The sequence below is a fragment of the Hyperolius riggenbachi genome, chromosome 11 (assembly GCF_040937935.1).
Source record: "Hyperolius riggenbachi isolate aHypRig1 chromosome 11, aHypRig1.pri, whole genome shotgun sequence".
Lineage (NCBI taxonomy): Eukaryota > Metazoa > Chordata > Amphibia > Anura > Hyperoliidae > Hyperolius > Hyperolius riggenbachi.
This window is the reverse complement of record NC_090656.1, coordinates 88,101,485-88,115,616: the sequence shown is the minus strand read 5'-3', so window position 1 is coordinate 88,115,616 and position 14,132 is coordinate 88,101,485. Positions and strand designations below refer to the sequence as shown.

The following is a 14,132-nucleotide window of genomic DNA, read 5'->3' as shown; positions in this document are numbered from 1 at the left end:
GACCTCTGGGCAGGCCAGCGGCGCAGAGGCTGTCGAGCAGGAGCCCATGTGAGGCTCAAGAGGAAAGGTCTACGATCAGCCATCCCCTCAGTCCTCCTGGCAAATGTGCGGTCCCTTCCTAACAAGCTGGATGAACTTCGCCTCCTCTGTGACAGGAGAGACCTCAGCAAGACAACTCCAGTCCTCTGTTTCACGGAAACATGGCTACATGGGGACATACCTGAGAACGCTCTCCATCTCCCAGGCTACAGCCTCACTCGAGCAGATCGTGACCTGGGACTCTCCGGGAAAAAAAGAGGTGGGGGTATCAGCTCATCATGGTGCCCCTCCTCATCAGTTCTCACCAGGAAGTGCTCCCCTGACCTTGAACTCATACTACTCAACTGTAGGGATGCTCATTCGGATTCCGCGGAAATGCAATTTCCGAAATTCCGATCGGAAATTGCATTTCCGCATCGGAAATGCGGAAATCGGTAATGCAAGTGCGTTAGGCGGCTTTCCGCCGGAAATCGCGGAAATTCCGCCCGACTTTAACATCGATTTTTTCAAAAACTATAAGGTCTTTTTGAAAACTTTTTTTTGCATCTTGTTCAAGAGATTCTGTTTAATAAACCCTGAAAATTTGGTGTTTTTAGGACTTAAAGGGGCTTTCTGCTAAATTCGGCGGATTTTTACTGTAATGTAAAATGCAGAAAATCTGCATCTGCCTATTTTCTGCATTTACAGTACAGTAAAAATCCGCCGAATTTAGCGGTTAATAGCAAAGCCCCCGTAAGTCCTAGAAACACCAAATTTTCAGGGTTTATTAAACAGAATCTCCTGAACAAGATGCAAAATAAAGTTTTTAAAAAGACCTTATAGTTTTTGAGAAAATCGATGTTAAAGTCGGGCAGAATTTCCACGATTTCCGGCGGAAATTCCGTATTGGAATGCGAAAATTGGTATCGGAATGCGGAATCGGTATTTGGCAATGGCGGTATGCGGATTTACCGCGGAATCGGAAATTGGCATTTCCGACCATCCCTACTCAACTGCAGGCCGTCATACTCTCCACGCGAGTTCTCCTCCTATGTCCTTGTCGGAGTGTACATTCCTCCTGACGCTGATGCCAAATCTGCCCTGCTGGAGCTAAGTGCGACCATCTCGCGGTGGGAGACATCCCAGCCAGACTCACTATTCGTGATCATGGGGGACTTCAACAAGGCCAATCTTCGCCGGGAAATGCCACACTACCACCAGTACGTGGCTTGCCCCACCAGGGGCACGAACACCCTCGATCACTGCTACACTGCACTGAAGGATGCTTACAAGGCTGTCCCAGAGGCGGCTCTGGGCTCCTCCGATCACTGCCTCGTCCATCTTATCCCCACCTACAGGAGACGCCTAGAATCGGCAAAACCGACCCTCAAGACCGTCAAAGTATGGACGGATGAGGCCAAGCTTAAACTCCAGGCATGTTTCGACTGCACTGACTGGGAGACCCTGGAAGCGCCAAACCTGGATGTGTGGGCTGACAACGTTGCCTCATACATTGGCTTCTGTGAGGACTCCTGCATACCAAGCAAATCCTTCAAGGTCTACCCGAACAACAAGCCGTGGTTCACCAACAAGCTACAGCAACTCCGGAGGCAGAAGGAAGTCGCACACAGGTCCGGCAACCTGGATGACTACAGGAGGGCGAGGAACGACCTTAACCGGGAACTGAGGGCCGCCAAAGGGGAATATGCTGAGAGGATGGAGCAAAACCTGCGCTCAAATGACTCACGGGCTGTATGGAGGGGGCTCAGGACTACCACCAACTACAACCCCCCCCCCCCCCCCCCTCAACACGCATCACCCAGCCCAGAACTAGCAGAAGAACTCGGAAAGTTCTACTGCAGGTTTGAGAGACAAGAAGAATTGGGGGAGCACCTGGAACCTCTCACTCCCCCTCAACGCACCGAGGAGAACATCACGAGCCCAACCCCCTCCCCAGCGGTGGGAGAGGCTGATGTCCTGCAACTCCTGTCAACACTAAACATCAGGAAAGCCCCTGGCCCTGACGGCGTGACTCCAGCCTGCCTGAAAACTTGCGCCAGGCAACTCGCTCCCATCCTCTCCTACATTTTCACCAAGTCACTAAGGGACGGAAAGGTCCCCGCCTGATTCAAGAGGTCGACCATCATCCCGGTCCCTAAGAAACAGGGAGTTTCCGAGCTTAACAACTTTAGACCAGTGGCCCTCACGTCCGTCATTATGAAAACCCTGGAGCGAGCAGTTCTATCCAACCTCAAACTCTCCACCTTGCCCCTTCTGGATCCCTATCAGTTCGCGTATAGGGCAAACAGGTCCACTGACGACGCAGTAAACATCTGCCTTGAATCTATCTATGACCACCTGGATAGACCAGCTCGGCGTTCAACACCATCTGCCCACGCATTCTGCAGGAAGAACTAGCGGCACTGGGAGTGCACCCAAGCCTACGACTCTGGATCACAGACTTTCTCACCAACAGGACCCAAGTCGTCAGGCTGGGGGACATTAAATCACGAAGTATGACCACAAACACAGGTGCACCTCAAGGATGTGTCCTGTCTCCACTGCTGTTCTCCCTTTACACAAACAGATGCAGATCCAGGGCGGACTCAGTTAAGGTCATCAAGTTCGCCGATGATACTACTATCATTGGACTTGTCACCAAGAACAATATCCAGGAGTACTGTCAGCAGGTGGAGAGAATCTCCCTCTGGTGCAAGGAGAACAGGCTGGTGCTAAACACTGCAAAAACCGTCGAGCTAATTGTCGACTTCAGAATGTCCGCTTCCACCCCACCCCCAATTCACATCGATGGTACGGAGGTGGCAAGAGTACCCTGCGCTCGCCTCCTGGGCACCACAATCTCCAGTGACCTCACCTGGAGGCCCAACATCACCACGATACAGAGAAAAGCCCAGCAGAGACTGTACTTCCTCCGCCAGCTGAGAAAGTTTGGCATGACCCAAGAGATTCTGACCAACTTCTACTCCGCTACCATTGAGTCGATCCACTGCTCATCCATTCTGGTCTGGTACACTGGTGCAACCGCACTCACTTCAGAGGGTCATCAGGGCGGCGGAGAGGGTCATTGGGAGACCTCTCCCCTCACTTGCCCTCCTACACAACAAAAGACTGAGATCGAGGGCCCTGAAGATCGCTATCGACCCCTTTCACCCGGGCCACTGCTACTTTAGTCCGATGCCACTGGGACGAAGGCTTCGGGCCATCTCCACAAAGACGGCTAGGCATAGTAATTCCTTCTTTCCCTCAGCCGTCAGCCTCCTGAACTCCCTCAACATACTCCCTACCAGGGCACCCCCATGCAATATAGAACTGTCACGGACAGAGCCAACTGCTGCTCTGGTATGAAATCTGTAAACACAAATGTAATGTACAATGTAAATGCAACTGAAAAGCAAATGTAAACGTCTGCTACTGACATGTGTAATTGTAATTGTAACCGTGTGCTACTGACATGTGTAAGTGTAAATTTTTCTGTTCCTCCCTTCTGAGCCAAATGTACTGTGCCAAACCCAATTCCGGGCATGACCCAGTCATGCTTGGCGAAATAAACGATTCCTGATTCCTGATTTCAGCAACCTTCACTCTAGTGCAACCTAGTCAAAAGCTGTGATCTCTTGCGACCTAGTAGCAGGTCATAGAAGAAATCCAAGCCAAGGTTGCTGGGTCACTTATAATGAAGGATCTTAGCAAGTCTGGCCCAGCAACCAGCAGTCCATCTCTTCATGGGGGATTCTCAGGGTTTTTCTTGTTTTCAAAAACATTTCCTGAACTGCAGTTGCTAAGTCTAACTGCAAAAATTGTAAGATACCAGCCAGTCTCTCGATTCACTTGCACACTATTTTCACTATTTCACTATTTTTACTATTATTTTGACAGTTAGACTTAGCAGCTGCTGTTCTGGAAATGCTTTTGAAAACAAAGAAAACCAACCATGAGAATCCCACATGAGGAGATGGACTAGTTCAGAACTCGTCTGTTCTGTCAGATTTTAACTGCTTGTTTCTTTCACTGTAGTGGTTTTTTAAAGGTGTGAAACTAAGACACACTTTTGTATCCAGCAATAGCGATCTGGGTCTGATATTCTGTGATTTGTATTGGCTATACGGCCTTAGATGACAGGGCAGCTCATAGAGTGCTGATAGTGTACAAAGTACATCACCATGCCAACAAGTCTCGTTTCACCTTCCATTGCTATTTGCATTATTGAACAAGTCTGTTTGTTGTAGTTAGATAGGTTTTCTTTTTCCTTCCAGCCAGTGATGTGGACATTGGCTACCAGTACTATTTATCTCACCTCTTATCCTGTTGAGTTGCTCAGTATTGGATTATTATAATGTTATGGTCATTTTGGTCTTTGCACCGATGCTTGGTCTTCCCTAAAGCTACCGTGTTTCCCTGAAAATAAGACACGGTTTTATATTTATTTTTGATCCAAAAGATGCGTTCGGGTTTATTATTAGGCGCTGTCTTGTCTCATGAACAAGTCCAAACATTTGTTTACAACAATCTATATTTGCCAAGACCCCGGTATTTTCCAACCCTTATTGTTTTGGGTCTTGTGGGGTCTTTTGAGTGTGATTCTTTTGGGCTTGTCTGCTTTCCTTTGTGAAGGGTCTACCTGTCCTGCTGCATGCTATTGCCAGTTGATTATACTTCTTTACTTGTACATCGTAACTGGCTTAGGCTTTGCATTGACTTTGTTATGAACTGTAACTAGAGCTTGTTTTTGGATTAGGGCTTATATTTTGAGCATTCTTGACAATCCTGAAAAATAAAAAAAAAAAAAAATCATGCTAGGGCTTATTTTTTGGAATAGGTCTTATTTTCGGGGAAACGGGGAATGTTAAAATGTATTTTCAATTCAAATGCCATGAAAACCTGGCAAGCATTTTCTTGGCATACAAATGATTGCTTGGGTCTTTTTTTTCTAGCATTTGCTACAGCTAGGGTTTTTCACTGTGAATGCTTGGAGTACAGTAGTCCTGCCAAATACTATAATGTTTAGCTGTTTCTTAAGCATTGGACAGGCGTTTCCATTATTTTACCTGTAATCAAAAAGCAGCAAAAACGATGTCACACACAATGGACCATGTCCTATTAACTTTTCTCCTGAGTTTTTTCCAAGGAGATCCAAGGAAAAGTTAATAGGATATGTGTCAATGGGCTCTATTCACAAAACTTCTCATAAATGACTTATTTATCACCTAATTGATAAAAATAACCTTCTAGCACATTTGCAAGCACAATAACCACTCAAAGCAAGTTGTTCCTGATTAACTTAATTTCAATATTACTTTTCTTACCTCAAAGTTACTCCGAGCACCTCTCATGGGTATGCCTTTAAAGAGGATCTGTAACATCAAAACATCCCCTGGGGGGTACTCACCTCGGGTGGGGGAAGCCTCTGGATTCTAATGAGGCTTCCCACGCCGTCCTCCGTCCCTCAGGGATCTCGCTGCAGCCCTCCGTGAAAAATGACGTCAATATTTACCTTCCCGGCTCCTGCGCAGGCGCTCTGACGGCTGTCGGCTCCGAAGTAGGCGGAAATACCCGATCGCCGTCGGGTCTGCTCTACTGCGCAGGCGCAAGTTTCCGGCGCCTGCGCAGTAGAGCGGACCCGACTGAGATCGGGTATTTCCGTGTAGTTCGGAGCCGAAAGCAGCCACAGCGCCCCCGCTGGAGCCAGCAAAGGTAAATATTGAACTGACAGTCAGGTCTGTCGCCGGCTGTTCGGAGGGCTGCAGCGAGACCCCCGTGGGACAGAGGACGGTGTGGGAAGCCTCATGAGGATCCGGAGGCTACCCCCACCCGAGGTGAGTACCCCCCAGGGGATGTTTTTGATGTTACAGAGTCTCTTTAAGCCAGATGATTTCCAACAAAGTCATGCTATGAACCCTCTGGAGGAGCATCTTGCAATGGCCATGCGTGTCACTTCCTCTTCCTGCTTCATTCAGTGATGCACTTCTCTAACAGAGAAGACAGGGGTGACCTAGAAGTTATAACATAGCCAAGATGGCAGCCGTGGTTTTAAAATTGAAATCGAACGAAGACTAGTTGGTGTAGAACGGCGTACTTTGCAGTACTGGTCTGAGTCTCTAGGCATACCCATGAGAGGTGCTTGGAGTCCCTTTAATTATATTATATTTTTGCTGTTAGGAAGCTGAAAAATGTAACATAGATAAGGTGAAAACAGAGGAAAACATCATGCCCATGTGTTTTATATGTGCAGCCGGATAAATAAAGTGGGGTTTTCTGAGAACCATTAATGTAATTTTGGTGCATATATATATATGTGTGTGTGTGAGAGTTGTTCGCTTCAGTAATTTGCAGAGCTTACTGGCATCCCACCCACACTGTGTATGTCGCTGGCTCACATTTTATTGGGGGTTATATTACTGGTACTGGTGGATTTCGTTTTGATTTGTGGGTAATATAACCCCTTGGTTGGATAACATTAAAAGATTCCCGATGAACGGTATTTGCTTTAATATTAAATGTTTGGTTTTAAATAAAGTTTTGTATACGATCATTATGTTTTTTACCCATTACACATATTTAAGCCCCAGTAAATGTTATTGTGCAGGTGCAGTTCCATGTATGGGTGTTAGACACACAGGCATTTGTCTGACTGCACAACACTCAAATCCATGGAGTGAAGGTGGTGTCATTGCTCCAATGTGCCTAGGCCTGGGAGCCCCAATTTTACTATGGGCCTCATGATTTTAATTTACGCCACTGTTCTTATACTGTTGTTTTTATGTAGTAATTTGTAATGATCTTAAAAGGTTGCTGTTGAAAGAAATGCATTTTCTTCTATTATAGTTATGCAGCCAAAATTACCTGAGCTTGGGATGAGGGTATCTCCTTTTTTCATGTCTCAGCTTCTCCTTACAATGTGGATGGTTCTGGAGAACACGAAAGCACAGTATTGTAGACGAGTTTAAGGACTTTTTTTGCATGCATGTATTATCACTGCTCTATTTGTTTTAATGCATACAGTTTTATGGCTGTTTATGATTTGTTCTATAAAAGTGTATTAAAACAAAAAACAAAAAATTTGACTTACTATTGAGTATGTCCAGTTACAGAGAGCTGGCCACTGAAGCCTGGTCTCCACCCTCCCACTCTATGCTGACTGTTGTAAACAATGGGGACATCATCTTCTATTTACCCAAAGAAGCCATGAGATACAGCAGCTGGTGTGGGCTTCAGGGTGGACCTTCTGACATCACAGCCTTGGCCAGCCATAAGGTGGGCACTAATGGTCCAATCTTTTTCATCCAATCTTACCATTTGTATACTATGCAATATAAGGGAACTGCCTATATTATCCATTCAATATATTTACTCAATTTACCCTTGTACTACAAAGATTTGGTCAAATTGGATGCAAAAGATTGGATCACTAGTGGCCACTTTTACACTCATCTCAAGAAGTCCACTCCTTAGTCTGCCTCTTTGGGTACACAGGAGATGATGATGTTACTCTTTACTGCTATCTGTTTGACATGAGTGGAGAGGTACTATGCCACAATGGGTAGATCTCAGTATCAGGACATCCTTGGTTGATTTGCGGAATCGTAATTAATCGGAAGGTAATTGATGATTGTTCCCATAAACAGTTCAATCCCGCACTTTCTCTCTTCGGATGAGATTGTAAAATCCAGCTTTCTGATCTACATTGTCTGTATTATAATGTACCCCATGTTCGTTTCTTACTTTGTACAGCGCCATGGAATATGTTGGCGCTTTATAAATCAATAATAATAATATTTCAGTTGACCATAAAATTGTTTCATGTTGATTTTTACCAAGTACTGCGCTGTTTTTTGTACAATTTTATTGAAATCAGATAAAAATCGTATTGAATGATTGCATCTGAGGAGAATATTGTACCGTTAATGGGCACCTTAAGTTACATTTTTTTTTATCCATTTTTGGGGACAAACACATAACTGTATTTATGCACGTAAAACACCAACTGTAATTCCACTTTTACTAAAAATGTCATAATGCAAATCTAGAGCTTGGATTTCTTAGCAGAATTAAAGCTCACAGACTTATCATACACCCAGAACCCGACCTGTATTCTGTATGGACGATATCTCAGGAATTAGCCGACCTGAACTCAGAACTTTCTCTCTGCTCTAAAAGATACCCAACAGCACAATAAGCTTTACAGAAAAACATTTCTTTGTTACAGCTGATACAAATCCTGCAATAAATCTGCAGTGTGTCTACTTCCTGCTTGCATGGAAGCAGACATATTGTTAACATCCTGTTTTTACAAATTAGTTGCTCTGCCATGGCAGAAGAGATTCCTGAGCTGAAAAAGCTGAGAGATCAAATTACAGCTTGTGATTAGTCACAAATGAGGAAGAATTAGACAGGCTAAACTCTCTAAATACATACAGGGTGCATTTCTCTCTGTTTTCCTTCTGTCCTGTGCAAGAGTTCAGGTCCGCTTTAACTCGCATGAAAACAATAGCATATGGATATGAACATTTCAGCTCTGGTGTTCTATCCTTCCTACAAAACTACTAACTGCAGACTATCCATGCGTTATCTGCGACAGCTGGAGTCCACAGACATATTATTATCACCTTGTCACTAGTGCTACTCGTGTACTAGAAATCATAGAGAAACATCACATGTGACCAGTTTGATCAGATGATAGATTTGTAAGCGGGGGGCGTATCTGGGTAATATAGCGCCTATGGCAAAAACTTAAATTGCACCCCATACCCATTTGCGCACCATATCCAATTGTGCCCCATATACACACTGAAGCTGTCTCTCCAGTATTGATAACCAGAGGTACCCACAATATATGTAGTGAAAATTAGCCCCCCAGAATTGCTAATCAAAGGGAGCCCCCAGTGCAGGTCACCAGAGTTAGCCACCCAGTATAAGTCGCCAGATAGCCAAAGGTCGCCCCCTAGGATAATTATCCAGATGTAGCCCTTCCTGTATAGGTAGTCAACAAGTTTAGGTTGCCCTCCCAGCACAAGTAATTAGACGAGTGCTCCCCCCCCCCGTAGGTAGCCCCTCCAGTATAGGTTGCTAGAGTTAGCCCCTAAAGTATAAGTTACGAGCTGCATTTATCAGTATGGTGTTGGAGCATGTGGGAGGAAGAGGCAGCCATGGTGTTGTGGCACCCATGGCACAAGCCATGCCTGCACCCCTTTAGAAACGCCTCTGTTTGTAAGGTGCTGTGATCACTTCCTACAGTAGCTAAAGATTATGCCCTTGCAATTCAGAGCCTTCCAAATGTAATTAGGCTTAGAAATCAGGCATTTGATCAATCTTCATTGCATTTTTCTCCAGGAGTTCTGGTATAAGAATATATGCTATATAAGGCTGCATAAACAATGATGGAATACAGCTAAATCGCAGAGAACTAAGCCAGCTAAATGAAATGTATATTGAAGTGACAAATAGGTACCCACATTACACAACAATGCTAAAATACAGTAGTAGAGAGAGCTCTGCCCTGTTAGATTGTAGCTTACAAATTGCTGGGCTGTCTTTTCTAGTGTGTTTTATCACTGTATGATGGGGGCGTATATTTTCCAACTCATTCTACAATTCATCAGCCCACCTAGTTATTTACAGTGCCTTATTTATTTATTGTATTTATAAAGCGCCAACATATTACGCAGCGCTGTGCCTTGCACAAGTACCTAGTTTGGCTTTATACCTATTTTTACATTCCAACCTGTATTTTTTTTTATTGGCATGAAAATAAATAGCAAGACAGATATACATCATAATACTGCAAATTGACGCATAGACCGTTTGCTTGAGAGAGGAGCAATAGATCATTAGTAACCAGTGATGCTCATCACCACCTCGTGATCACGGAATAGCCGTCATTCACAAGCACTTTTTTTACTATCCGACATCATGATCCGAATTTGTGATCGCCTCTCAATCACGGATTCAGTTCTAAATGTACTCGTGATCGTGTTCCAAATCCGGCTTGTGATCAGGGCCGTGATTAAACCGCCAAAACCCGCCGACTTTAGCAGTTTAGCCCCCTTACATGATATAAACACCAAATTTGCAGGATTATTCAAAAAGACCTTATAGTTTTTGAGAAAATCGGTTTTAAAGTTTCAAAGGAAAATAGTACACATTTAAATGCGGTAAATGACAGTTAATGTATTTACTGCATTTACATGTATACTTTTTTCCTTTGAAACTTCAAAATTGATTTACTCAAAAACTATAAGGTCTTTTTGGAAAAAAAATGTCCCCTCTGTTCCCACTGTTCTACTTAACATATCCTGCAAATTCTGTGTTTCTGGTGGCCAGTAAGGGGGCTTTGCTATTAATCACAAATACTTTTTTCATTTGAAACTTTAAAATCGATTTTCTCAAAAACTATTAGGTCTTTTTGAAAAAAAAAATCTAAGTTGTAGCCACTGATCACCTTGATAATCCATGCAATTTTTGTGATTGTAGCATGTATGGGGATTTTGCTATTAACGTTAAAGAGGAGCTGTTAGGTATAGGGTCTCACATATATCAGTAGCTAAATATTGGCTGTACTTACATTACATATGCATTTCACTGTCCACGTTTGGATTTCACAGAATTTTTATATAGTATTTGCAGAGAATGATGCTCCTGACAGCTCATGGCAGGTTCCATGTTTGTCTGTCTCCTATGAAGCCAATTGTGATGTCATGTCCTCCCTGCTTCCTGATGATTCGACTCACAAAAAAGATCCTAATGGTTCATGATCGGACAACACTACTGTGCAGTGAATATTAATTAGCCATGTGGCTAGGAACAATAGCAGACCCATGCAGTATACTCTAAGAACTTGTGCCCTGTGATTTTTCAGTGCTGTGAGTTTAGGCTGCTGTAACATGAGCCTGTAACTTCTCACAGCCTTAGGGCGTGATAGGGAAATGAAGGGGAGGACCCAAGGTAGTGCACTGGGGAGAAGCTGCCCCAGAATGCTTTGCAGTATGTTATGCGGCCTGTCGTCCTCCTTACGAGCTTGGGAACAACAGCCTTGCTGTTCAGCACACATCAAAAGTAAGAGAGATTTTTAACTTCAGTATTGCCTTTTTGGCTTCCTTCTAAACTGTTTAACACAGGAGAATAGAGGTTTAAATTAGCTTTTGCAGCCTGACAGTTACTCTTTAAAGTCAAATCCGTGATCACGGCATATGCGGATTTCGATTCTGCCATGGCCGGATTTTCTCAAATTCGTGATTTGAGGTATCCAAGCAACACTAATAGTAACTAGTACATATTATAGTCCGGCCAGTGTCTATACCAGTGATGGCTAACCTCGGCACTCCAGTTGTGGTGGAACTACAGGTCCCATGAGGCATTGCAATACTCTGACAGCTCTAAGCATAACTTGGCGAGGCAGAGGCATGATGGGACTTGTAGTTTTGTCACAGCTGGAGTGCCAAGGTTAGCCATCACTGGTCTATACCAACTAGTACATACTGAAGATGTCTTGAAAGATAGAATAATATTAACATAAATTCTACCTTTTAAAATAAACGTATCACAATAATCAACCGAAAGATAAAACAAAACCTGGAAAGTTATGCAGCTTTTGCTGTGACCCCAAAACCAGAGGAACTGCCGACCTGTAATTTTAATATATCATAACCTTATTTTATGTGATGCATCTCCATAAAATAGGCTAGTTTAGTGAAGTAGAATGAGAAAAATATATATTCAAAAGCATAAAAAAATATATAATAAACTGAAAATTGGCATGTGTATATGAATTCACCCCCTTTGCAATTAAGCCCCTATAAAGTCCTGATGCAATTACATTCAAAAGTTGCATAATTAGTGAAATGACGTCTACCTATGTGCAATCTAAGTGTCACATGATCTGTCAGTATAAACACACATTTTCAGAAAGGCCCCAGAGGTTTCAACTACACTGAGCAAGAGGCATCACACCATGTAGATCAAGGAGCTCTCCAAACAAGTCAGGGGCAAAGTTGTTGAGAAGTACATGTCAGTGCTGGGTTACAAAAAAAATATCCAAAGCTTTAAATATCACCCGGAACACCATTAAATCGATCATCTTTTTTTATGGAAGGAACATGGTACCAAATCAACCTGCCATGAGAGGGCCACCCACCAAAACTCACAGACTGTGCAAGGACGGCATAATTTAGAGAGGCAGTACAGAGACCAAAGGTAACTCGGCAGGAGTTGCAGAGGTCCACACCAAAGACTAGAGTATCTGTCCATAGGACCACAATAAACCGTGCATTTCATAGAGCTGGGCGTCATGAAAGATTGGCCAGAGCGTTAAAAATAAGAAGCCGCATTGTGAGTATGCCAAAAGGCACGTGGGCAACTCCCCAAATGTATGGAGGAAGGTGCTCTGATCAGATGAGACTAAGATTGAACTTTTTGACCACCAAAGAAAATGCTATGTCTGGCACGAACCCAACACATCCCATCACCCCAAGAAAACTATCACCACAGTGAAACGTGGTGGTGGTGGCGGCGGCATCATGCAGTGGGGATGGTTTTCAGTTGCAGGGACTGCAAAACTGCTCTGAGTCAAACGAAAAATGGATGATGCTAAATACAGGGATATTTTTTAGCAAAACCTGTGTCAGTCTGCCAGTGATTTGAGACTTGGATGGAGGATCACCTTCCATCAAGACGATGGCAAGATGTGGCAAGCTCATAGAGACTTGGAGCTGAGACTTGGAGCTGTAATTTTAGCTAAAGGTGGCTCCACAAAGTACTGGTTTTGGGGGAGTTATTTTGTTCTATTTGTTTCACAATAAATCAAATACATCTTCAAAGTTGTAGGCATGTTCTGTCAATGAAATGGTGCAAACTCTCAAACAGCTAATTCTAATTCCAGGTTGTGAGGCAGCAAAACATGAAAAATGCCAAGGAGGGGGGATACTTTTGCAAGGCATTGTATGTATTAACTGTGTCCCACTATTATTTATGGAACTGTTTAGACTATGTATTATCCAGAGTACCACAAACGATGCTGGTGCTATATAAGTTCATAACAATAATAATGACTATCAATGCCCCTATAATGGAATAGGTAATGTAAACAATGCAGTGCGCAGCATTGCAGCAACTACCTAATGAATCATTTCCATCTTACCTAGAGTTAGGAACAGACACATGACTGAGGCACCAGCCATCTATTGGCTGCTCTACAAATAGGTGTAATTAGCTTTACCAAGCCTGTGCGCCTCAGATCATTGTTATTGTATTATCAAACTTTAGAAGGTCTCTCATTATGTATGCTTGGCCAGCAGTGCATGTTTGTGCCGTGATACCTGCTCACAAAGAATGATGGTACCGGTAGGTAGTCACACTGTAATATTATATCCAGTCACCCCAAAATGACTTTGGATAGCTTTAAATTTATGCTATAATTGTGCTAACTCACTTTCAGGAAAAACTTTTATTTGGCATGTACAAACAATTATTTGTATGTATAGCAACACATGGTTTGGTTACATCAGACTTCTTATTGGAAAGGCATTTAGAATTCTCAGAAACGTTTTACCTGCATGTGTCTTTTTCATTTTACAGACCCTCACCTGCTTCGCACTATGACCCCTGAAAACATATGCCACATTACTCCACCTTCTCGCCTGGAGCACCCTCCACCACCCCACCTCCAAGGACAGCCTCCACCACACCCCGCACACCAGCAACACTATCCCAGCATGCAACGGGAGCTCTACTTGAAGGTGGAGTCTATGATGCCGCAGTACCCGCCCCTCGGACCTGGAATGCCTCCAGCAGACCTTCACCATGCCCAGCAATCGCAGATGCTTCATCAGCTCCTGCAGCAGCAACATGGCTCAGAGTATGTACCAGTTAGCAACAGAGAGGCTAATCATTTACAGACTCAGAATTCTCAGTTTCCAAGAACCTTGAATGTGATATTATTTGTCATAATGAGAAAACATGTAGGTTGGATTTTCTCTGGAGTATCTAAATCATATGAAAGGGTAGCGTTAAGGTGGCCATACATTAGAAGATTATGGGCAGATTCGACCAAGAGACAAATTTATCTCTAATCGAATCTGATTAGAGATAAGGTTGTCTCTTGG

General features: G+C 43.6%; 1 protein-coding gene across 5 annotated transcripts in view; it reads left to right on the top strand.

The window, feature by feature from the left end:
- MYRF (myelin regulatory factor) overlaps nt 1–14,132 on the top strand; it is a 257,540-nt gene that overhangs the window by 180,397 nt on the left and 63,011 nt on the right. For all 5 annotated transcript variants that reach the window (XM_068260423.1, XM_068260425.1, XM_068260424.1 and 2 more), the window contains one exon: nt 13,606–13,885. In XM_068260423.1, the coding sequence (XP_068116524.1) occupies nt 13,606–13,885 (280 nt within the window). The remainder of the gene's footprint in view (nt 1–13,605; nt 13,886–14,132) is intronic.